Here is a 23,746-nt window from a genome sequence, read left to right as displayed (position 1 = left end):
GAAATCCTCACTCTCTTTTGCTTTATTTTGACATACAAGTATTCCTTGGACTTTGAATGACATGTGAAGTGCAAATCTGAAACATGTAGTCAAGTGTGGAGATCTAAGGATAAATGTTAGCTTGCAGAATGTTATTAATATGTTCTTTAAAGTTTATCTAGTTTCTGTATTAAGTTAGCTTTACTTTATGTGTTCCTTTGCTCATTCACGTTACTGATGTTATATCTCATTTTCAAGGTTGGATTAGGACTTTAGCTTATTATGTTGGTTTGTGATTTGGCTAAAAAATCTTTTTGTTGAGTATATAGTGCTTTAACTTACTGTAGTATGGATCTAGGTCAAAGAAATTATTTTAAAAAAAAATGGGTTCAAAACGAACCCAGAAATGTGGCCAGGCATACGGCTAGATCCATACTAAAGAAAGAAATAATTTCTTTGGGTATAAGCTCAAACCAATTGGCTTTAAATAATCAAAGGCCCAGCATGTACCCAAACCTTCCTGCTAATAGCTATACCTTACTTTTTTTAAAATCATTTGTAAGTAGGAATATCCATTAGGCCTAATTAAGTGTAACTCTTAAAAATGGACCGAGGTGTGCCATCCATAATTAATTACCCATGGCCCTCGTAAATATTCTAACTTAGATATTAACAATGAATGTTCGTAGTTTGCTTTAGTCCCGTTTAATGTATCGTCGTGATTGTGGACACGTTCGCGTGACATATTTTGATCTAAAAAAAATTGGGGTATGTGTATGCGCAACTTCGACCAAACTTTCTTAATATTAATAAAGCGTAATTAATTGTGGACACGTACGCGTGACATGATTCTTGACACGCCAAATAAATGGGTACACGTGCGCGTGACCCGTTTTAGGATAATTTCTTAATTAAAAGAGGTAAATGCACATATGTTCTAAAATAAGTAATTAAACAAGTTTAATAAGCCAAGGATGATCAAAGGGACCGTGCTAAACCACGAAACCCAGGAATGTCTAACACCTTCTCCCAGATTAACAGAATTTTTTACCCGGATTTCTGTGTTCGCAGACCGTGAATAGAGTCAACTTCCTCGATTCGGGATTTTAAACCGGTGACTTGGGACACCATAAATTATCCCAAGTGGTGACTCTGATTTAATATAAATTATCTCGTTTCGATTGTCACTTAAATTGGAAAAAACTCCTTTTATACCCTTCCGGGGGTGTGACATAAATAGGCATAGCAAACCTAGTGGCATGATATCTATTGCATAATATAAACCTAAAGCATGATTTCTATTGCAAATCGACATAATATAAACCTAAAGCATGATTTCTACTGCAAATCAACATATATATAAAACTAAAGCATGATTTTTACCCGGTTTCCCCACAAAATCGCATAGGAACCCTCCCCTTTTTACTAATTATCCCAATATCTGTTTACAAATAATATTACTACAGACCAGGATCGAATGAATTACATAAATAAATGTAAACTATACTATAGGGAGCCTGAATTAGGCCCAAAGTAAACCTTGGGATGCCAGGCTTTCAAAAAAAGTCTTAGATGCCAAGAATCTCACAGCCAATAGTGTGTCCTGGTATGTCAAAGTTTTCTAAGGACCTCAAGGATCCCGGGCAGTGCTCACACCAAGACATTTTCTCAAATAAAGGATTGGTTATGTGCAGTGTGGAAGAGTCATCCCCAATGTACCAGAGTTCAGAGGAATCTCATGGATTCCTAAGCAGCACACACACTGGAGGAGGAGAACCTAATAGTCTAAGAGTAAAGTGAGAGTGCTTGACATTGTTTTGAAAGACTTAGTAAAGCAGTTTAGAGACAATTTTAGAAGTGAAAAGATTTTCAGGAATAGAAATAGTTTTCAGGAAGATGCTAGTGGTGAAAACAGTCTTGAAATCAATTCTGAAAAGAACAGACATATAGTTACACAAACTTAGAGTGTTCATACTCACAATCACTCAGCAATCAGCTTTACAAACAGGGGTCAAGGGGGTTGGGAACATAGAGAGTTCAAACACATAAACAAAGTCTAGGGGAGCATATGGAGAAACAACTGTACAAAACAAACATGAATCTACTAGTTCAGAGACTTAACAAGTTAGTCATGATAAGAAGCAATTAAGACATAGGCATAGAATGCAGTGAAATAGTCATGTTGAAGACAAAGTGCATACTAATTAGGATCAACCAAGTACATTACATAACTAAGTTATCGACATGATCACACCAATTAAAGAAAGTAAACATAGACTATATAAACATGTTGGCCAAGTATCAAACATATAAGTGAGACCCAGACATACTGACTGCACATTTGAACAAAGGAGGACAGAATTTAGACATGCTGAGTAAAGCAGTAAATAGGAAGATAAAGTAAATACATAGCAAATCGAACTAGTGCAAAACATGGAACACATAGAGTTTGAGTTTCAGAATTGAACTGGAAACATACCAGTTAGAGAAGCAAAATGCAGAATGTAAAGCAAGTGTAATTCCACTGTCTAGCCTTGGCTTTCAGCCAACTAGACCAACAGTTAGCACAAGTAACAGAGAGAGTTTAAGTGTGTGTGTGTGTGTGTGTGTGTGTTCTGAATTTAGTTCGTGTGTTGAGGGGTAAAAACAAGTGTGTATATATAGCAGTTTAGGAGTAGCACAAATAAGGTAAAGGAATCAACATTCAGTTAATTAAGGAAATCACAGAATTCAATCACATAAGGGTTCGGAATAGACCCCCTTAATTAGGGGTAATTGATTAACGGTAACAACAGGGGTTTAATTAAGGCAAGGAGTCCAGACCATACTAAATAAGGAATCAGTAAGAATCCCAAAGTTATACGGGCAAGTAATTAAGTCAGAGATGACCAATTAAAGTTATAAACAAGGAAACAAATAAAGTCTATGCATACGAATATTTAACAGAGTAAAGCAATCAACAAAACTTTCAAAAGAATATTGATATTCGGAAAGAATTACTCAACTTCCAGAAATAGAAATCAGCCTAAGTAAAACCTCATAGAAAACATAGAACTTAGTCGGAAAAAACAGGTTCAAACCCTAACAAAGATTAATTAGGGCAAAACCCACAAAATACTGGATTTGACAAAGAAAATGTTTAAGTCCAAAAGAAAGAGTAAATTAATACGATTGGTAACAAGGAAAGACCCAAAATCGAAGCAAAGATTGGAAAATTCAGTATATTACGTAGAATCAACTAGGGTTTGAATACTCTTGCAAAAAATTAGTCAAGAAGGCGAAAGAATAATTGATTAAACACTTAGAAGTCAGAAAGACCTTTGAAAAATAATTTGGGATGAACCCTAGTTTAGGAAGAGAGATAAAAGTCGAAATAGTTAATTAACCCAAAAAATTTTAAAGGAAAACACATAATCACGCTCGAATCACCCTAGATCTATACAGATCTGAGAAGGATCGATAGTAACGGACTAGGTTTTTTTATAAAAGTAGTAGAGATGAGAGAATAGGTCAAGAACCCATAGATTCGTAACAAAATAAAGAGAAGTTTTTACTCACAATTGAAAAAATGGCCTGAGACAAGCTAATAAACGAAGTTTCAAACCAAAACCAACTAGGTTCTTTGAGATCTTCTCAAGGATGCAAGAAATCAAAGAGCCATGGCGTGTAGAGGGCCAGGGCTGGTCAGAGAAACCATGGAAGCCTCATAAGGTGAGTTTTATGCCGGTGACGGCGCTTAGAATTAAGGTTAGGTCGAGAGAGTCTGAGAGAAGAGGGAGATGATGACGGCGGGTGAGGGAGAGAATGAGAGTGTTTGGGGGGGAGGTTATCTCTAGGTTTAATTAAGGAAAGGGGGTTGTAGACCGTTGATATAAATGATTAACGGTCAGGATTGAATGGGAGTCTTGGGTCGGGCAGATATGTATTTGGGCTTAAGGGAATTGGGCCAAATTTAGAGAGGGTTTTGGGATGGTCTAAAAAAGGTTTTTGGGCTGGTTTAAAAGGGGTTAGATCTGAAAATAAAGGGGCTATTTATTAAATACCTAAGTAATTGAATAAAAATTATTTTATAAAATAATTAACAATTAAAAAAAAATCATGCATAGAAGTGTTTTAAAATAATTATTCGCTATTTTAAAAAATACAATGGACCATTTTCTAGTAAAATAATGCAATAATGTGTGCATGGGCTATAATTGCAAAGCTATTGCAATTGTAACCAAAAAGTGTAAATCTGGCCATTTGTGAAATAATTTGAACTTAATATAACTATAAATGGCAATATTAAATCATGAAATGTTATCAAGCCATTTGTGATGCAATTTTGTAATTATTTATATAAATAAAATACTAGGATAAATTAATTTAAAAATGTAGAATTTATGGAAAAATATCAATCGATGTTAATGCATAGTTTTTGAAGGTATATGTGCACTTAAAAAGTATTATAGGTAAAAATTGGGTATCAACACCGGTGTGAGGAACTTCAGTGCCTGGTGTAGTATCGATGGTATTGCCCTCATGTTGTGAATCCATGGCCTTTCGAATATATATGCCCTTCAATCACATAGAACTTTGTTTCCTGAAGGGTCCTAGCGGTGTTCACCGGCAGGGTTATCTCCCCTTTAGTTGTTTTGCATGCCATGTTGAATCTGTTTAAAACCCGGACTGCAGGCACTATTTTGTCTTGTAGACCTAGTTGTTCCACGACCCTCGATATGATGATATTGGTCGAGCTACCTGGATCAATTAACACACGCTTAACTCGAGATTTATTTATGAGTACAAATATTACCAGTGCATCATTATGTGGTTGCATGATGTCTTTAGCGTCCTCGTCGTTGAAAGATACGGTCCCTTCCGGTATGTAATCTCGAGTTCGCTTTTCTCTTGTAATGGACACCTTAGTGTGTTTTAGCATTGGCCCCTAGGGGACGTCGACTCCACCAATGATCATGTTAATGACGTGTCGAGGTTCCTCTTACTCGATCTACTTGTTGGAGTCCCTATTCCTGAAGTGATTTTTGGCTCGATCACTCAGAAATTCCTGGAGTTGTCTGTTATTAAATAACCGGGCCACTTCTTCCCTTAATTGTTGGTAGTCTTCGGTCCTATGGCCGTGAGTGCCATGTTACTTACACATCAGGCTTGGGTCCCTTTGGGCTAGGATCATATTGCAACGGCCGAGGCCACTTGGTCTCTTTAATGCATCCGATGGAAGATACGATACCAGCGTCATCGATAGTGAAATTGTATTCTGATAATCTCGGTGCCTCCTTGGCCCCGAATGGTCTGTCGAAGCCGTGTTTAGTCATGAGTCCCTGACTATTCTAGCCTCAATCGCTCTTTTTTTCACTCCTCGCAGGGTTACGTCCGGACCCATTACCCCTTCGATCTCCACTATACGGTTGATACCAATCTCTGTTCGGTCTTGGTTCATGATCGATGATTCTTTTAGACATGTCACTGGTTTTGACGGGATACACGGATCTGGAGAAGGGCCCGAGCTGATCGTCTTCGACTCTAATTTTTTATTGGTACCTGTTATGGACATCGGCAAAAGTTACTGTCGGGTATTCTATCAAATTTTGTTTCAACTATTGTGAAGCCAATGAGCTTTGGGGTTGCGTCCTTGGGTGAATGCTCGAACGACCCAATCATCTACGATCGGAGGCAGATCCATTCGTTCTATTTGAAACCTCGAAACGAATTCCCTAAGCATCTCGTTATCTCTTTGCTTTACCTTGAAAAGGTTCGACTTCTTGGTCTCGACCTTGATGGCCCCGGCGTGCGCCTTTACAAAGGCAATCTGCAAGCATAGCAAACGAATCAATAGAATTAGGGGGTAAGTTGTGATACCATATCTTAGCTCCTTTTGACAAGTTTTCTTCGAGTTTTTTCAGCAAAACAAATCGATTTTCATCATCTTCAAAGTCGTTCCCCTTGATGGCACACGTGTAGGGGGTCACGTGTTCATTTGGATCCATTGTTCCATTATACTTTGGAATTTCGGTCATATGGAACTTCTTCAGGATTAGCTTTGGTGTCGCGCTTGGAGGGAACGTCTTTTGGACAAATTTCTTGGAATATAGGATTTTCAATATCGAGGGTGCTCCTAGGATCTGATATACCATGGAGTTATAGGTCTCAACTTTTTTGTCGTCGGCCTCGATCTTCTTTTTCCCTGATTCCACCCGCTTTGTCAGTTCCTCAAGCATCTTTATTATTTCGGGGTTGGTTTTGGGTTGAACATCACCCGGCATTTTCGAGGTTCGTTCACTTCTTCGGGTGTTCTCCCCGGATGGTTCAGGCTCAACTCTACTAGGGGCGCGGCTTTGGTTATGTAACTAGGCTATCGCCACCTGTTGAGCTTGTAACATTTCGAAGATCACTCGCAAATTGATCTCATTGCCTTTACCATTATACGTACCCCGGGCTACCGATCGGGCCCCTCGACGAACGTTGTTCTCTGGGTTGGAAGAAAAGTTTGTGTTGATGGACACATGCGAGTTGGCATTGACAAGGTCTGTGACCGGGACTTCGTTAGGGTCGGCAGGGGGAGACTCATTGATAGGTATAATATTGTTGTTCTCGCCATGATGGCTAGACTCAGCATCAATGATCAAGTGAGTAGATTGAGAATTTGACATTCTTAAATTAACCTGAAATTAAAATCTCAAAGAGTAAGCATAAAGCAGAGCGTGTTATAGAAATTTGTATCAAATTGCCATTGTTATCCTTAGCCCCATGGTGGGCGCCAAACTGTTTACCCTTTAAAAGGATAACAATTGAATTTATGTGTGGTTTTAGTGATATGTGAATTAATTCAATATAAGTGATTAATAACGTTAGATTAAGCAAATGAAAGACATAATAAATGGTCAAACTAATAATAAGAGTGATCCAACGCTCGGTTAGTGGCTCGATGAAGAATGTGCCTTCGATCCCGAGCTTGCACTTATGAAGAACTGATGAACGAAAATAAGAACTTTAAATAACCTAGAGAATGGAGGTAAATTGCCTTGGTATGCATGTTACAATGTCCATAATGAATAGTTAGTTTTCCCTTTATATAGTTGGGGAGTTTTACCTTAAGTACAATTCTATAAAAGGGAAAAATATCTTTTTTCGCCAATCACTGATCCATCCTTAATATGGGCCGAGATTTACGCCGTGACATCCGGTTGGGCACGGATATCACGGCCCTTTGTTAGTCGTGTGCAGTTGTTTGACAATGCTCTTCAAAGTTTTGGGACTCGAACTGGACCCGGAGGACGTGGTCCCGATGCCTCCTGATGATAGGCTATAATTACATATTTTAGTCGCTTATTACACTCTAATTTACTGCATTTTAATTGAGTTTGAGCTTTAATCGCTAGTGTCTTGCACTAATTATGTGTTTTATGCCTTGTAGGAGTGATTCAGAGCTATGTAGATGTTATGGAATGAATTCAAGTGATTTGAAGCTTTGAAGTCTGAGTAAAAGCTCGAGAAATTAAGCCGGAATCGTGTTCGGGGGTTAACGGATGATAGTTAGAGCGAACGAAGAATCGAGTAGGCATATTGCGCACTGTCTAGTAAAATGTACATACTCTTTGCCCAGAACTCCATTTGGGAACCACAATATATGGTTGGAAAGATAAAGGACTACAACTTTTATGTTTTACGGTTTTCCAAATTCCCAACATAACAGGGTGAAATGTGCGTGTCAAGTGCATGGCCGTGCTCGTCAGGCAGAATACTGGGCAATATGCGCAGTCACGAGCGTGGCTGCGCTAGTCAAATCCGGGAAAAGTGTTTTTTTTCGTCTAGGAGAAGGTATAATTGTTTTGGCCCGACCCTACTTGGTATATATACATGGAAAAACGGTATTTTGAGGGACTTAGACATACTTTTGACATAATTTAGACCTAATGAGGCTAAGGAGACCAAGGGTTCGACCTAAGGAGGCAAGAACACATTAGGAGCAAGGCGCAAAATTCTTCTACAAGTTTCTTACTTCCTTCTTCCTATTTCCATTATTGGTTATGACTTTTAGTATTGTATTTAATTTTGCATACTATTATGAATAGCTAATTTGTTATCTAGGGTTTTGATGGAACCTTTTGTAGGATAAATTCTTGTTATGTTTTTATATAATTGAGTCGTAGTATTTTCTCTATTTGTTCAACTATATTATTCTTGTGGTTGATTGAAGGGCCCTCAATTAGCTGTGCCTATTTAGTATGTATTACTCGGAAGAGAGTGCATATTTAGGTAGTTGTTGAACAACATCACTCCCGACGTATGTGAGGAATCAATAACCAAGGGTTTAAAGGTGGGATTAGGGATAACGAAACCTTGGGTGCAATCTAAGTGAGCTGTAATTAAAGCCAGCTAGCGTAACTCGGGAGAATATGTCAAGTAAATTATCGTAATTACTCAGGAGATAATTACAACACGCAGAGCGGTAGAGAATACTGAGGCGAAATTATAGAAGACATAGCGGGAAGGATTCCGACAATTGGGAAAATCATAACTCTAGACCTCCTTAATCTTTTCTCCAACCTGTAATATCTTTAGTGTTAATTTATTATTTTAATTTGTTAGTTAGTTAGTGAAACACAAGAATCTTAATATCTATAAGTTAGGAATTGTTCAAGCTAGTATTCTTGGTGATAGTGAACAGCTATAACTAAGCCTTAGTTCTCTGTGGGATTCGACTTCGGACTTGTAAATCGGATTATATTTGTAGCGATCGCTTAGTCCTTTTTATAAGGCATAGTTGGGCGTGATCACCTCCGAAGGCAGGTGTTTTGGTCGAACTCTGATACGAGGTGTTTCTAAATTTGATTTATAAGTCTCATTCGGCAAATATAATTTACGCAAACGTCTTCAAAATTCTGTTAGAGCAATTTGTAGTGGACGGGTGTAAGTTGCACTTGTAGGGGTCGTTTGGTATAAGGTATAAGAAGGTATAGGGGTGATATAAAAATTTAATACCACCTTAATATTCTGTTTGATTAGCAAACCAGGTATAAGTTATCCCGGTGTTAATTTTAACACTGGTATAACTTATACCTTATAGAGGGTTGGGTAATTAGCACCTGTATAACATATATCTTATTCTTAAAAATTATACAATTGTCATTCTTAATACAACATACCAAACAGTGAATAAACAACAATCTCAACATAACTAATCCCGACGTAACTTATACTGGCGTAACTTATACCGGCATAAGCCCTGTTCCAACCAAAAACCCCGTAGACTGCAGTTTGCACATTTGTGGTATATGGTCACTAAAACATCACACCACTAGAATTTTTTTGGCCAGAAGTGTATATTTTGGAAAGAAAAGTTTTAAAAAACGAGGACAAATGTTAACCATTCGGTGCACAAATAATCATATTTGTGCAAATATTTGATTTTAAGATGGGTCTATGGGCCTAGACCTGTGGTTTGAGTGGACCCGACGCTAAATACAAGCCTCCCAAAAAATTAAAATCAAATCTGTGGATAAGACGGAGCTAACCACCAGTTTGCGTGGCAAATAGGCCACAGTTTTGTCCTCTTCTCGAACCACTAAAACAATGGCTACACAATTCCGACCACCTCCTCATTCTTCTCTCTTTTTCTGTTTCAAATAATCAAAAAGGTTTTACTTTAATGGACAAAAGTGCGCCAGCACGACGTCGTCTGGCTCTTTTATCTTCCCATCTTCGTCCGGCAACTTCGCCGCTGAAATCAAATTGCTTCAATCCTCTCGAGGTTACCAATTGCACTTCCAGCTCCAATGCAGAGCACACAGAAAATGGATGCATTTTCTGTAAGATTGTCCGAGGGGAATCACCCGCAATTAAGGTGTCGAAAGTTGTCCATATTTAATATCTCCTCTTTTCAAAATTGTACTTGGATTGTTCATGTGCTAAGGACTAACTAGCCTTACCAACTCTATTAAGAGAAGTTAGGTGACAATTGTAAGTTGGACTTTATTCGTGAAAATTGTTCAATCACATGTATTGTTGGTCCTTAATTACTTATTTGAATAGCCTGCTAAAACTGGTAATACCTGAAGTAGCATCAGTATTTCTCATTCAAGCATCTTGACGTGGATTGCTTGCCTTATTTAGATTAACATAAGCAGAGGTTTACGTAAGTAAAAACAAACATACTCCTTCTCTCCTGTATTACACGACAGTATTACTACTGGAAATTTAAAAAGCCTTTTCTTTTTACTATAGCACTTTTGTGTGCTAGTGGTTTTTAGATAAGCTAATTTTATTTTAGAAAAGATTTAAGGTAAAGATGCTCGAATACTTGAAAATTAGACGCATTATCCAAAGTACTCCAAATGCTGCATTTCTTTTTGGAACGAAGAGGGTATTGGTGTATTGCTTAGATACAAGTATGTTAACCATATAACGACTTTGAAAATTTCACCATGGTTGGAGTTATCCACTCCATTGGGATAGCAGGAGTCATGTACTTGTCCTTGCAGTAGAAGCCAAGTAGCAAAATTTTGACCTAAGATCTTGTACAACTATTAATGTCAGGAAAGTCGTGATGTTCATGTTTAGGTTTCTATTCATTAATCGTATCCAGCAAAGCTAGATTTTGACTGATATATGAAGTATTAGTATGTTTATGATTAAAAGACTAGCATGCTTAGGGGGAGGAAAGTATTAGAATCACGGCTATTGTTGACCTGTTAGGAAGAATCCAATTGGTTCGACAGGCTCCAGGAAGGTTGCTTGTTAAGTTGTTATCAGTTTTGTAGTTTTGCCAGACACATAGACTTGATAATTCAAACCTGCTATGATAAACCTATTTGTGTAAGTCCTTTAAGATTATAGTTTGCATCAGTTCTTATTCATTTTCAAAAGGTCCCATTTTTTTCCCCTGTGACTAGTAAAGTGTTGGATATAAGGGGGAACCATAGTATATTATTTGATTAGATCATCGAATCTTTTATTTCTCTTGAGATTTCTTCAATTTTCAGTTCTGCACACGTCTTTTTTTCGGAGGTCTACAAGCATTATGTGGTATAGGAGTTACATCCCATACAAAAGTTAATCGTATACCACTTAGCTCGTGATGCTGCATCTCTTCCGAGACCGGGACCTTTTATCATGACAAAATGTGGAAGATATAAAGTTTCTGTTCTGTGCATGCTAGTTTTCTAATGGCATGCATAAAATGCTTTCACTACAGGTCTACGAAGATGATGTGTGCCTCTGCATCTTAGATACAAATCCTTTGAGTTGTGGGTAAGGTATCTTCTTTAACCATTATCTCGTACGTATTCTTGTTCTATTGGTATTGGATATGTATTCTCTATATAAGATGCATTGACTTAACTGATTTAATCTATCTAGTGTAGTCTTTGACGATTTGACATGGGATATCTGACGAAAAAAGATGAAAACACCAAAAGAATATCAGTTTAGAAAGAATTCCTATTTGTCCGTATGCATTTAGAATTTGGACACTTGGGGAATTTATGTTTGGCTATAGTTACTCCATAATAAAAGAAGAAGAGAAGATTGGCTATTAGTCTTAACTGTTTAACTATTTTCCACAGAGAGAACTTTATTACAATCCATGTCTTCGGATAATTTATGCAATTAAGGCAAAAACATTTTGCCGATTCTGACTGCTTTCGATTTGTGTGTATTGAGCAAATGTTCCTGAGAAGCGAGCTTGGTATTGACTCCAAAATACAACTAGAGCAAATGCGCTTCAATCCCGAGCTAGTTGGGGTTTATTATTTTTGGATAAAGTAATATTGTATCTGTTAGATATGTACATAATGTAGTCTTGTCCCACATTGGAATAGGAAAAGTATGTCCTTGTATAGTATAGTTATAAATAAGGACCTCTTGTATTGTTTTGAACACACAATATCAATATCATATTTTCTCCCGTGAAAGTAAAAGTTCTATAGCCTTGAGAAGATCAAAGTAACGACGTCTTGTTTTATTGAAGAAATCAAACGTCTTTACTTAAAAGCAAATCAAAACAATAGATTCGGATCTTGGCCACTTTACGAGTAACTTGAGACAACAATTAATAACTAGTATTAATCGCCTTCTAAGAATACCACAAAGGAATCAAAGATATCACAACAAAGAAGTAATCTTACTACCTTGAACTATGAACTAGTAAAGGTTGGTTCAAAAGAATTCTCAAAGTATGATATACTTAATCAATAATGAAGTATCTAATGAATGAGAAGAACTCCTTATTTATAGGAGTAAAAAGTCCTTAAAATAATGTAGGGGGCTGCTAAAAAGTCATCTTAATTAGGTAGGGGCTGCTAAGGGGTAACAAAAGCCATCAAACTTAGGTAGGGGGCTTTGGTATCAAAGCTTTGTTTGGTAAGTGCAGCACAATTATTCAGGAGTTCGGCATGACTCGTAGTGAGGCTGATCACTCTGTGTTTTATCGGCATTCTACTCCAAATCTGTGTATTTATCTGGTGGTTTATGTTGATGATATTGTTATTACTGGCAATGATCAGGATGATATTACTAATATGAAGTAGCATCTCTTTCAGCACTTCCAAACTAAGGATCTGGGCAGACCGAAGTATTTTCTAGGTATTGAGGTCGCTCAGTCTAGCTCAGGTATTGTTATTTCACCGCGGAAATATGCCTTAGACATTCTTGAGGAGACTGGAATGATGGGTTGCAGACCTATTGACTCTCCTATGGATCTGAATGCTAAGCTTCTGCCTGGACAGGGGGAGCCTCTTAGAGACCCTACGAGATATAGGAGGTTGGTTGGAAAATTGACTTACCTCACAGTGACTAGACCTGACATTTCTTTTCCGGTGAGTGTTGTAAGTTAGTTTATGGATTCTCCCTGTGATAGTCATTAGGATGCCGTTGTTCGTATTCTTCAGTATATAAAGTCAGCTCCAGTTAAAGGATTACTATTCGAGGATCGAGGCCACGAGAAGATTGTTGGGTACACAGATGTTGATTGGGCAGGATCACCTTCTGATAGATGGTCTAAGTCTGGATATTGTGTTCTAGTAGGAGGTAATTTGGTCTCGTGGAAGAGCAAGAAACAGAATGTAGTTGCTCGATCTAACGCCGAAGCCGAATATCGGGCCATGGCTATGGCAACGTGTGAGTTAGTTTGGGTCAAGCAGTTGCTCAAAGAGTTAAAGTTCGGAGAAATCAGCAGGATGGAACTGGTGTGTGATAACCAAGCTGCTCTTCCTATTGCGTCAAATATGGTGTTCCATGAGAGGACTAAACACATTGAGATCGACTGTCACTTTGTCAAGAGAAAAATACTTTCAGGAGATATTGTTACAAAGTTTGTAAAGTCGAATGATCAACTAGCAGATATTTTCACTAATTCTCTTACTGGTTCTCGTATTAGTTACATGTGTAACAAGCTCGGTACATATGATATGTATGCACCGGCTTGAGGGGGAGTGTTAGATATGTACATAATGTAGTCTTGTCTCACATTGGAATAGGAATAGTATGTCCTTGTATAGTATAGCTATAAATAAGGACCTCTTGTATTATATTGAACACACAATATCAATATCATATTTTCTTCCGTGCCTGCTCACAATATCGATCCATTGGGTTCTGTTATGTAAACCCTACATATCTATTCTGTTTGTTTTGGCCTGAATCATTGTAAAACTCAATAATATGTGTTTTAAGACAAATGAGTGATACTCTAAAAACAGAGACTCTAACTTTGACACATGTTCTTACACTACATACCAAGTAAAAGGATTCTTGGCAAATACCAGAACCTAATGTAAGTGCACCAGTGAGAATTAACAAGTTGGTATCACTTATATTGATACTTTGCTTCCATTGCGTTACATTCTTCCTTCAGTCCCCATAGATTCCTAGAGGTTGTTGGTCTCTTGAGATAACCTTCCTTCATGTGATTATAGGTCTACCTCATATTGTATTAGCACTTCAATCATCACAGTGTCACATTATTTCATCACGTGTTTGGAATTTATCTTTATTTAACAGGTAATCATAGCTGAATTATTTTTACCTTTTATTCCCTTTCTTCAGGCACTCGCTTATCATTCCAAAGTGTCACTTTTCTTCTTTGAAAGAGACTCCACCATCAGTAAGTTGCTGACTTCTGCATCAGACTGTTTGGCTTGTCAATGGGATATCTTTCTGCTGACTGATGTTATTGTTTACCCTTCTTCCTGCACATCTAACTTGTATAATTAAGTGATAATACTTATGGGAAGGTGTATCCGCTACCTTTTGGAGTGGTTGTCAACAAACTTATTAAGAAGTGATGGAAATCAAATAAATATTGTTTGCATTAGTTATTAAGAGAGAAAAGGAAATGACTGGGATATGAGCCTGGATCTTGCTATAGGCTGCATTTGGCATAGAGATTACCTGGGTCTAGGCTTTATTTCATTGTTGAGCATTTCAATCTGACAATGTCTTGTATGTGTCAAAATTCTCTTCCCCTCAAATAGAAGGCTTCTTGTCTACAGGTGACTTCTTCTCCCCAGTTTCCTTTGTCTAAATATTAGTTCTAACAACAAGATGTCATCATCCACCCTGTTGTTTTGCAGCTGTTTCTGCACTTGCATTAGACATTTACATTAAGCTGACAGTCTTACGGTTCAATTTATGCATACCTGAAGTGGCCAACTATTATTAATTTTTTTTAAAACCATTTTATGTCTGATACAATTTTCCCTTCTTGTTCTGAAAATCTGTTTAGGATAATGTTCATTTTATAAATAGAATTTGGTTGTGTTATAGATTTTTTTTCCATTTTATTGCTTTAGTTAAATTATCAAGGCCAACTGCCTTGTGAGCACATGATCTGAATTCTGCAAATTTTTTTTTTTGGATAAACTGGCCCTCTGGCCTGCATGCTTTCTGAAGTTCTTAATGCGAAAGTTTCATTATTTTGCAGGTTGTGGCCTCCATGTTCTCAAAAGTTCCCGCGATTAGCAGTGCAGTCATAAAAGCCACTGGCTGTGGTATGCTAATTGTTTCTTGATAATTAATCGTGTTAGTTTTGTCTGCATGTTTTCTCTGATATGCTTTTTCTCCTCTTTTGATCCCCCCCCCCCCTTTTTTTTTTTTTTGGGGGGGGGGGGAAGTGCATCATTCTCTTAATTGCTCTTGATAAGTTGATTATGGAATTATGCTGTTAATGTAGTTCTCCGCGTCTTTGAGTAATGAGTCTTTCATGTCTTGTGGTTTTAAATGGTAATAAGGCTATTAGCATTAAATAGAGCATCTTTTGTTGGATTCTGAACACACTTTCTATAAGCTTTATATTTTTCACGGGTAGAAGCATAACATGACTTGCATCTACTAAATGCTATTCGTCTTTCATAATTATACACCAAAAAAAGGACAAGAGAGCTCTAGATTTCACAAAAGAGAATAAGTTGGACAGAAGCGAGAGGCAAATTGTTGATATTGTTGAAGTGTTTCTTGCTCTCTGAATTGCTATGTTGGAATGAAAGAGCAGCACCTCCTTTTGTAGGAGCAAAACGTGGGCACCAAGCACAAATGAAAGAAAAAATTTCTCCAAAACTCAGCCACCACAAAATTCATTCTTTAGGCTCCAAGAGTAATTGTCAGCCAAGTCTTTGGGAAAATAGACTTATGCCTATATAGAGGGTGTTTGGATTGGCTTAAAAGCTGGTCAAACCAGCTTTAAAACACCTTTTAGCTTGTTTGAGTGTTTGGTAACTTTAAAAATAGCTTTTAACCTAACTGATCTTAAGCCCAAATAAGCTAAAAGCAACAAGTTGGGCAATCCCAACTTAATTTTTTTTAGCTTAATCCTTCACAACAAAACCCCGACTTTACTCTATTCTTTTTCGCTCCTCCATTCCTGCGCCTTCCTCCATCTTGTATTTCTTCATTTTACTCTTTTTCTTTCCCGTTCTTCTCGAGATGGTAACTGTTGTTTTGCTTCACATTTTTAGTTTCTGTCTGCCGCCACTCATTGCGCTAGTATTACCTAAAGTATTACCCTACTGTTTTCTTTTCATTTCATATTACTTTTATTTTTTTTATATCAATAATCATACAATTCAGATCGATCTTATTTTAGGTATATAAATAAGCCTAACTCCTCTCATAAATTTTATCGTATTTCCTGCTGTTAGTATTTAGTAGTACTACTTATTCCCCCTCCCTTTTCTCTCTTCTTCTTATCGCCTTCTTCTTATTCTCACTCTTTCTAAGCCGAGGGTCTATTGGAAACAACTTCTCTACCTTCACTAGGTAGGGGTAAGGTCTGCATATACACTAGCCTCCCCAAACCCACTTGTGGGAATATACTGGTTTTTTATTGTTGTTGTTGCCTCTCATACATTGAAATTAAGGAGGTTGCATTGAAGTTTTAGCTTAATCCAAAATGTAGTTCATTTATTTTCCTTGTTATGTAAGTAAATGTGATATTCATTTCATATGTTTCCGCAACAAGCTTGGAATTTCAAGAATAAAAAATTTACATGATTGAAAGTGGTGAAAAATGAGAGTTCAAGAATTTTTATTTATAAAAATTATCTTAGGTGATTTGTTTAAAGTTTAAACTGAAAGTGAATTAAAATATTAATTATTTTGTATTCATATTAGTTTAGAATAAATATTATAGTAATAAGTTTCTTTATACTGTTAACAACTTTAAGGATATTTCAGTCAGTTTAATAGAAAGAGTGCTGGTAAGCACTTGTTTACCGAACATTTCAACAACTTGTGTTCAACCAGCGCTTTTATCCAAACACGTAACTGCTTATTTATACAACGAGATCCAGCACTTAAAAAGTGCTTTTAAGAACTTGTGCTTAAAGCTACTTTTTTTAAGGCAATCCGAACGAGCTTATAATGGAACAAATACCTCTTTTTGTAAAGCTAAAGAATGGCCATATTACAAATTTCTACCTTGGTCTACTTTTGGCAGATATAAAAAATTTACCCTCTACACAAAAGCCTTGATGGGATAAATTATTTATCATGAAAACCAATCAGGTTCAAGTAAAGCTTGAACTTGGTTACTGGATGAGACTTTGTAAACCTATCACCAAGGTTGTCTCTAGTGTTGATTCTTTTGAACAAAGACTTTCCCAAGGATAGCTTATCGAATGAAGTGATACTTCATATCAATATGCTTTATCCTCTCATGATACATTTGATCTTTAGTCAAATAAATGACACTTTGACTATCACATAAAATAATACTCCCTCCGTTTCAATTTATATGAACTCATTTGACTGGGCATGAAGTTAAAGAAAAGAGAGAAGACTTTTGATCTTGTGGTGTAAAATGAGGCACATATATTTTGTGGTTATAAATCATTGTGTAAAGGTAAATTGTTTCCAAATAAGGAAAGGAGTCATTCTTTTTGGCGCGGGCTAAAAAGGAAATAGATTCACATAAATTGAAACGGAGGGAGTAGTAATAACACCTCAGGGTTAGCTATGTTCAGCAAATAGACCCTTCAACCATAAAGCTTCTTTGATTTCCTTGATCATTGCCATATATTATGCTTTGATTGGTAGATAAAGCTACTATATGTTGTAGTGTCACTTTCCTACTGATAGGACATCCACCATTTTGTCTACTGGACTAATTCGGTTAGATACGACTCTGATACCACTTTGTTATCAACACCAAAGATAACCTTGTTGACATGTTTTTGAAGCTTTTTCCAGTAATTTCAAGATTTACTTGAATTTGATTGGATTTTATGAAAAATGATTTAGAGCATAAAAGTGCTGAAACTGAAAATAAGCAATTAAAGTGTTTGACAAGAAAATGCTAATAAGCAATTTTTCTGTTAAAATGACCTTAAATCTGGTAAAACTAAAATATGATGATTATTGCAAGATTTTTAATTCAAGATTCATTCAAATACAAATTAAGTGATGTCTCAATTCACTTTAATTGAGTTTTAAATTGATCATTTTGATAAATAAAAATAATGTATTTATTAAAATGTATAATGGTTGATAATTTGGCTCCTATAAAAAGAAGTGTTGCTCTTTCACAACACACCAATTCATAGAGCAAGAAACACTTTAACAGTATCTTTTGTAATAGAGAGTATTTGTGCAAGAGTTGTTTTGGGGAATAGTTGTGTGAGTGTTTTTGTGAGGTTTCCTCTCGGGGTATTTGTGATTAATTAGAGTACTTACTCTAATTTTCTATTTATTTTGGTAAAGTAAATTTGCTCCTTTTCTCTCGTGGACGTATGTCACATTGACCGAACCACGTAAATTTTGCGCCTCCTTTATTTGCATTTACTATCATTATCATCTTGCATTCTTTCTATTATTGTTGTTGTAATATTATTTTGTTAGATTCTGCACTATCCCGAACTCTCCGTCCTAACAAAGGAAGTTTATGCATCAAGTACAATATAGAGCTGGATTATAGCACCCAAGGGTGTGACCTAGTAGTCAATTAAGCGGGTTGAGAACCTTGAGGTCTCAAGTTCAAATTTCAATGGAGGCAAAAGTACTAGGTAATTTCTTCCTATCTGTCCAAGCCTTGGTGGATAGAGTTACCCGGTACCTGTTACTGGAGGGAGGTGACACGTATCCCGTAGAATTAGTTGAGGTGCGCTCAAGTTGGCCCAGATACCATGGTTATCAAAAAGAAAAAGAAGAGCTGGAATATATTAGGAAACCATGTCTTTGTAGTCAATACATTGGTAAAAGAATCGATTCCAAACCACACTGCTAGCAGTTGGGGGCCTCCGCTTTTACACTCGCAGATATTATCCATGTTTCATGGAAAGCTATTTAATCATTGTCATAAGTTTACTCACAAATGTTGCTAAACATGCAGATTCATTCAACCTGTTAGTCAACAATGGGGAAGCTGCAGGTCAGGTTGTTTTTCACGTAGGTGCAAATAATTTCTTCAGCATTTTTCAGATAATTGCTTGACCCTAAAGTTTTCCTTCAATTCTTATGCTTTGATACATACTAATAACTTATAAAAATGCTAATACAAATTTTGTTTTTGGATGACAAGTTCAGACCCATATTCATATAATTCCTCGTAAAGCAAGTGACTGCTTATGGGCTTCCGAGGTATGAATATCTTAATATATTCCTTATACATGTTAACTAGACACCGTTTGACAAAGTTGGATGTTTTCAGAGCTTGAGGAGACGACCACTGAAGTTAGACCAGGAAGCCAAGAAACTTGGAGAGAACATTCGGGAAAATTTACCATCTTTGGGCAACATAGAAGACAGCAAAGGCCAAGTTTCCGATCTGATTAACTAGGAGTGTTACGCTCTTCTTTTGTATATCTGTAACCTAAGCAGAAGGCTATAAGCATTCTGGATATAATTGCAATTCCTTGTTCTCTGTTTTTTCCTCAATCAATTACTGGTGAAATGAGTTGGGATTGTTGTAAATTAGCTCATAGTTTCCCCGGTCAAGTTACGTGAACAATATCTCTTTTTCCCGTCCTTTTTCCTCTTATGATTGTATTGTATTTCCAGTTGGGAAAGAGATTACAAATTAACAGCATTTCCAGTTGATCCCCAAAAATACAAGAGAAGTTTTGACTTCGTCATATTATTCTAATGCAAAGCTGCTTTGTTTTCATAAAAAGAAAGATGAATTGTGGGCATGAGGCAAAATAGTACAAGGTAATATTTGACGAAGCGGGCACGAGACGCCACCATCATCAAAAGAAAAATTTAAAAAAAAGATGCGACAAATTCAAGGAAGCCGTTTTATAATAGTACTTTTGAAACATCTGTAAATTTTTATTCTTCGACTATTTGAAAAGAAAATACTTTTCTAAATTGAGAGAGGACGAATTGACACTCAACTTTTAGAATCATATATATATATATATATGTACCTACTCCAACAACTAACACAAGTACACAACTGCCTGCTTCACGCAAATATATTGTTTTTCCAGCACGCCGATGTGTATTTATTTTACAGAACGGAATCCAGAATCATAACATGATTAATCCCCTGTTGATAATCATAACATGATTGTTATCGAAAATATGAGTTATAATACTCCTTTCTGTTTTTGAGACATTTAAAATGTTTGATAGTACTACTATTTACTACTAGCAAATTTTAACAAATTTTAAAAAATTGAATACATCGGAGTATCCAAATTTAAATTGTACTAAGTGTTTCATTTATCAATTTAAAATTTTAATAATTAGAGGATTAGAATAGCCACATCAGTTTTTCGAATTTTTAACCAAAATTATCCCTCATCTTTAAGAGTAGGTTCAACTTTGTCCTTAAAATATGACTTTGAACACTATTTGTCCTCTAAGTTTGTAAAATATGAGCATATTTAGTCTAAGTAACAGAAAATACCCACTTCCGTTAGAAAACTAACGGACAAAACCCCACCTCTTTCACCCTCACAATCAGTTCATTTCCTTCTTCTCCACCAGAAAACCCAGCTCTTTCACCCCAAAAATCAGCCGGTTCTGTCACTCTGTTGCATAAAGAGCTCAAAAAGCTTCCATGGGTTTTTGCATCTGGAATATTTGTACCTTGAGTTTAGAGATGAGTCAGAACTTTAAAAAAAATTGATGTTGAGTTGAGTTAGAAGGACCTTTTATTTAATTTGCTGGAAATTATAGTGACCTTCCAACAAGTTGCTAAGCAACATAAGAAAGAAGAAAAATACTTCACGAAGAAATTTGATTGTGGAATACTTAGGATAAAGCAAGATCTGCAAGAAATAAATTTGAGAATTGAAGCTACCGAAGTGATAGGTTACAAGTACCTTGTTTTATGTTTTGACGATCAAACAAACTTACTATCAAGAATCATATAAGGAACCTGTTACTCATTCTCAAGACTTTAATATTGAAAGGTTCCAGTTTGGGATATGGTTCACTCTTCAGAGTCGAATGAACAGTTGAGGAAACAGGTCGCTACCAGCTCCTGAGATAACTATTCCAGTTGGAAAAGTTGTTGTCTGCACACGCTACAGTACATGAATAGTGCAACAGTCAACTTTCTGAGGAAGTCTTTTTACCTACCTTGCTTACATCATTGTAAGTGATGTCACACATGTATTATTAACATCAAAGAAGGTAAAACGAAAAATTACTTGAACACTTAGAGCCCATTTGGACATAAACTTTTTTTCCCCTTTTTCCAAAAAAAAATTACTTTTTTTTCGAAATCAACGTTTGTTCATAAAATTTCCAATTTTCACTTGAAGACGCATTTTGAAAATTTTCGAAAATTTGAAAAACTCCAAAAAGCTGTTTTTCAAAATTTTCACTCAAAAAACTTCAAAAACATCCCAAAGTGAAATTTATATCCAAACACAACTCTAAATTTCAAATATCATTTTCACTTGAAAAATATTTTCACCATTTTTTGGAATTTTACAATTCTTATGTCCAAACGCCTACTTAGAGAATTTACTCAAGCTCTCTCACGTGATTGATTAGCCAGTAAGCAATTCTCAAGTGCATCAAGAACAAAGAACAAAATAACTACGGACCAGTTCCCACATCAAGTTATTATTTTTCCTTAGTTGGGTTGTAACTTTGTAATAGTTCTTCAAGTGTAATTCCTACTTAGCTTGTTTAGAAGTATTCTATAGGAAACTCTTTGTAAATCTTAAACCCTTGTGTTTGAGTTTTGGCTAGAGATAGTCGAGTTGTAAATTCTTTGTAATAGAGTTATTACAAAGCGGCTTGTAATAGAGTATTACAAGTTAATGAGGGATTAAGAGGTTAATTCCTAGGTTGCATGGGTTGTAATCTAAAAGTTGCTCAGTAGTGAAGTTGAAATCCTACAAGGGTAGGTCGTGGTTTTTAATCCCGTTGAGTTGGAAATTTTTCACGTAAAATTCCTCTTGTCATTTATTTATTGCAGTCTGCGTGTATTCTGCTAAACCTAATAGAGAATTGGTTCTCTATAGTGTTTGGTGGACCCTTAAATTCTATCAAGAAGAGTTTTGCACATAAGAAAATTAAATTGTTTCAATCTGAAACTTTTACTGGTATTTAAGTAATCAACATATGCTAATTTTTTGTGTGTATGTGTGCGTGCGGGTGTGTGTACTGGAACGGTTCAGCAAATATAACATTCCATATAGTTCTTCACACCTAAATGCAACAAGGATTTATAGAGTATATAGTGATGAACAACATGTTAATTTATTGAATGAACAAGCAATCGAATATTTTTGAAAATGTCAGTGCGAACATGAAATTAGTCATGAACATGAACCAATGTCAATGCCAGATATCGATATTATAAGGTAAATGAGCGTGTTTTCTAGTGGAAAAAAGAAAATGGACTGATTTTTAGGGTGAAAGAGAGGTCTGTTCGTTAGTTTTGTAACAGAAGTGAGTATTTTCTGTTACTTAGACTAAAAGTGCTTATGTTTTGTAAACTCATAGGGCAAATGGTGCTAAGAGTCATATTTAAAGGACAAAGTTGAACCTACCCTTAAAGATAAGGGATCATTTTGATTAAAAACTCTCGTTTTTTCGACCAAAATTTGCATTTTTAGTCACTTTAATAATTTTTGTTAATAAAGAGACTATCCCTATTAGTCAACATACATCAAAATTTACTCCATAAATAATCTTATATAAAAGAAGAGATCTATTTATAATAGAGAGACTATCTCAAAGAAGAACAAAAGAAAATAAGAATAATGGAAAAGAAGAAAAATTCAATATTGGATGCTAGAAATAAAAAGTAAAAGGCAAAAGCTAAATTAACGAGGAATAATTGGGAAATATAAATTTTTGGTAAGGATCTTTTTGTCTTAAAAACATTAGCTTTCTACTACTGCTTCTGGAAGGAGTTAGAATTTGTAGTTTATTACTTAAAGCATAAAAACTGCTTTTACTTCTCTCTCTTGATCAAACACCATAAAATTTCAACAAGTATTTTTTTTTACAAAAAAGTGCTTTTGACCTCCCAAAAACTTGGTCAAACATGCTTTTTCTTGGGATTTAATATTTTTAGTTGTTAGATGATCTAAGCAATATACATGGCTTATAGTATAGGTTACTGATAAATTTCACCGCACGAACAACTTCACAAATTAAGAAAATAGTTAAGCAATCAACATGAGTATGGGTGTTTGTCGGTCAGTACATTACGATATTTAGATATTTCGATTTGGTATTTTCAGTATTCATTTCTTAAAATGTTATACCAATACCATACCTAATTTAATTCGGCGTGGTTCATTTTTTCTCCTTTCAGTTTCAGTTTATTAGTTTGGTATCTTTAGTTTGTTCGGCTCGAATATTCAATAATGCATAAAGCCATAGATTGTAATATTCTTACGTAATGTATTCACTGTTAGTAAACTGTATTTGTAAAATAATTCTGAAAAATATAAATGAACATAAACAGAAATGAAAACAGAAATAGAATTTTAATCCGAGTCCACTGAATTCACAGTGTTTCCTTAAGGAATTTAATCTCCTCCTAGTACCCAAGGTTATGGATTATTTCCTCCCAGGATAGAACGAATTACACACTGGTGTAGTGGTACTTCAAACCCCAGCGTTTCAGCGAACACAAAGTTCGATAGCAAATCACACTTACGGTTACTTTGTTTGATGTTAAAAGTATGCAGAAGAAGGAGGAGAAACTCAGAAAATCGTAGGAAAATTCTGAGCAGAATAGACTTGTATTTATAGCCAAAGTTGGGCTGAAATCTGAAGAGGTGCAACTCTTCAGAATGGTTGTTTATGCAAAACGGCCATAGCATAAATGCCATAACATAAATGGCAATTTACTCAACAA

General features: G+C 35.9%; 1 protein-coding gene across 2 annotated transcripts; it reads left to right on the top strand.

Annotated features, from left to right (window-relative positions):
• Positions 1 to 9,494: 9,494 nt before the first annotated feature.
• Positions 9,495 to 19,495, top strand: LOC107818855 (adenylylsulfatase HINT3). Of its 2 annotated transcripts, XM_016644904.2 has the most exons (7): positions 9,495 to 9,823; positions 11,174 to 11,229; positions 14,023 to 14,080; positions 14,900 to 14,966; positions 18,800 to 18,855; positions 18,994 to 19,047; positions 19,118 to 19,495. In XM_016644904.2, exons 1-7 carry the CDS (start codon positions 9,629 to 9,631, stop codon positions 19,244 to 19,246), a joined length of 615 nt encoding a protein of 204 aa, XP_016500390.1. In that variant the 5' UTR covers positions 9,495 to 9,628; the 3' UTR covers positions 19,247 to 19,495. The 2 variants fall into 2 exon arrangements, with proteins under 2 accessions (XP_016500390.1, XP_075100368.1); XM_075244267.1 differs by lacking the exons at positions 11,174 to 11,229; positions 14,023 to 14,080.
• The last annotated feature ends 4,251 nt before the right edge of the window (positions 19,496 to 23,746 follow it).

This window comes from Nicotiana tabacum, chromosome 22 (genome assembly GCF_000715075.1).
Source record: "Nicotiana tabacum cultivar K326 chromosome 22, ASM71507v2, whole genome shotgun sequence".
Lineage (NCBI taxonomy): Eukaryota > Viridiplantae > Streptophyta > Magnoliopsida > Solanales > Solanaceae > Nicotiana > Nicotiana tabacum.
This window is presented reverse-complemented; position numbering and strand designations above follow the sequence as displayed.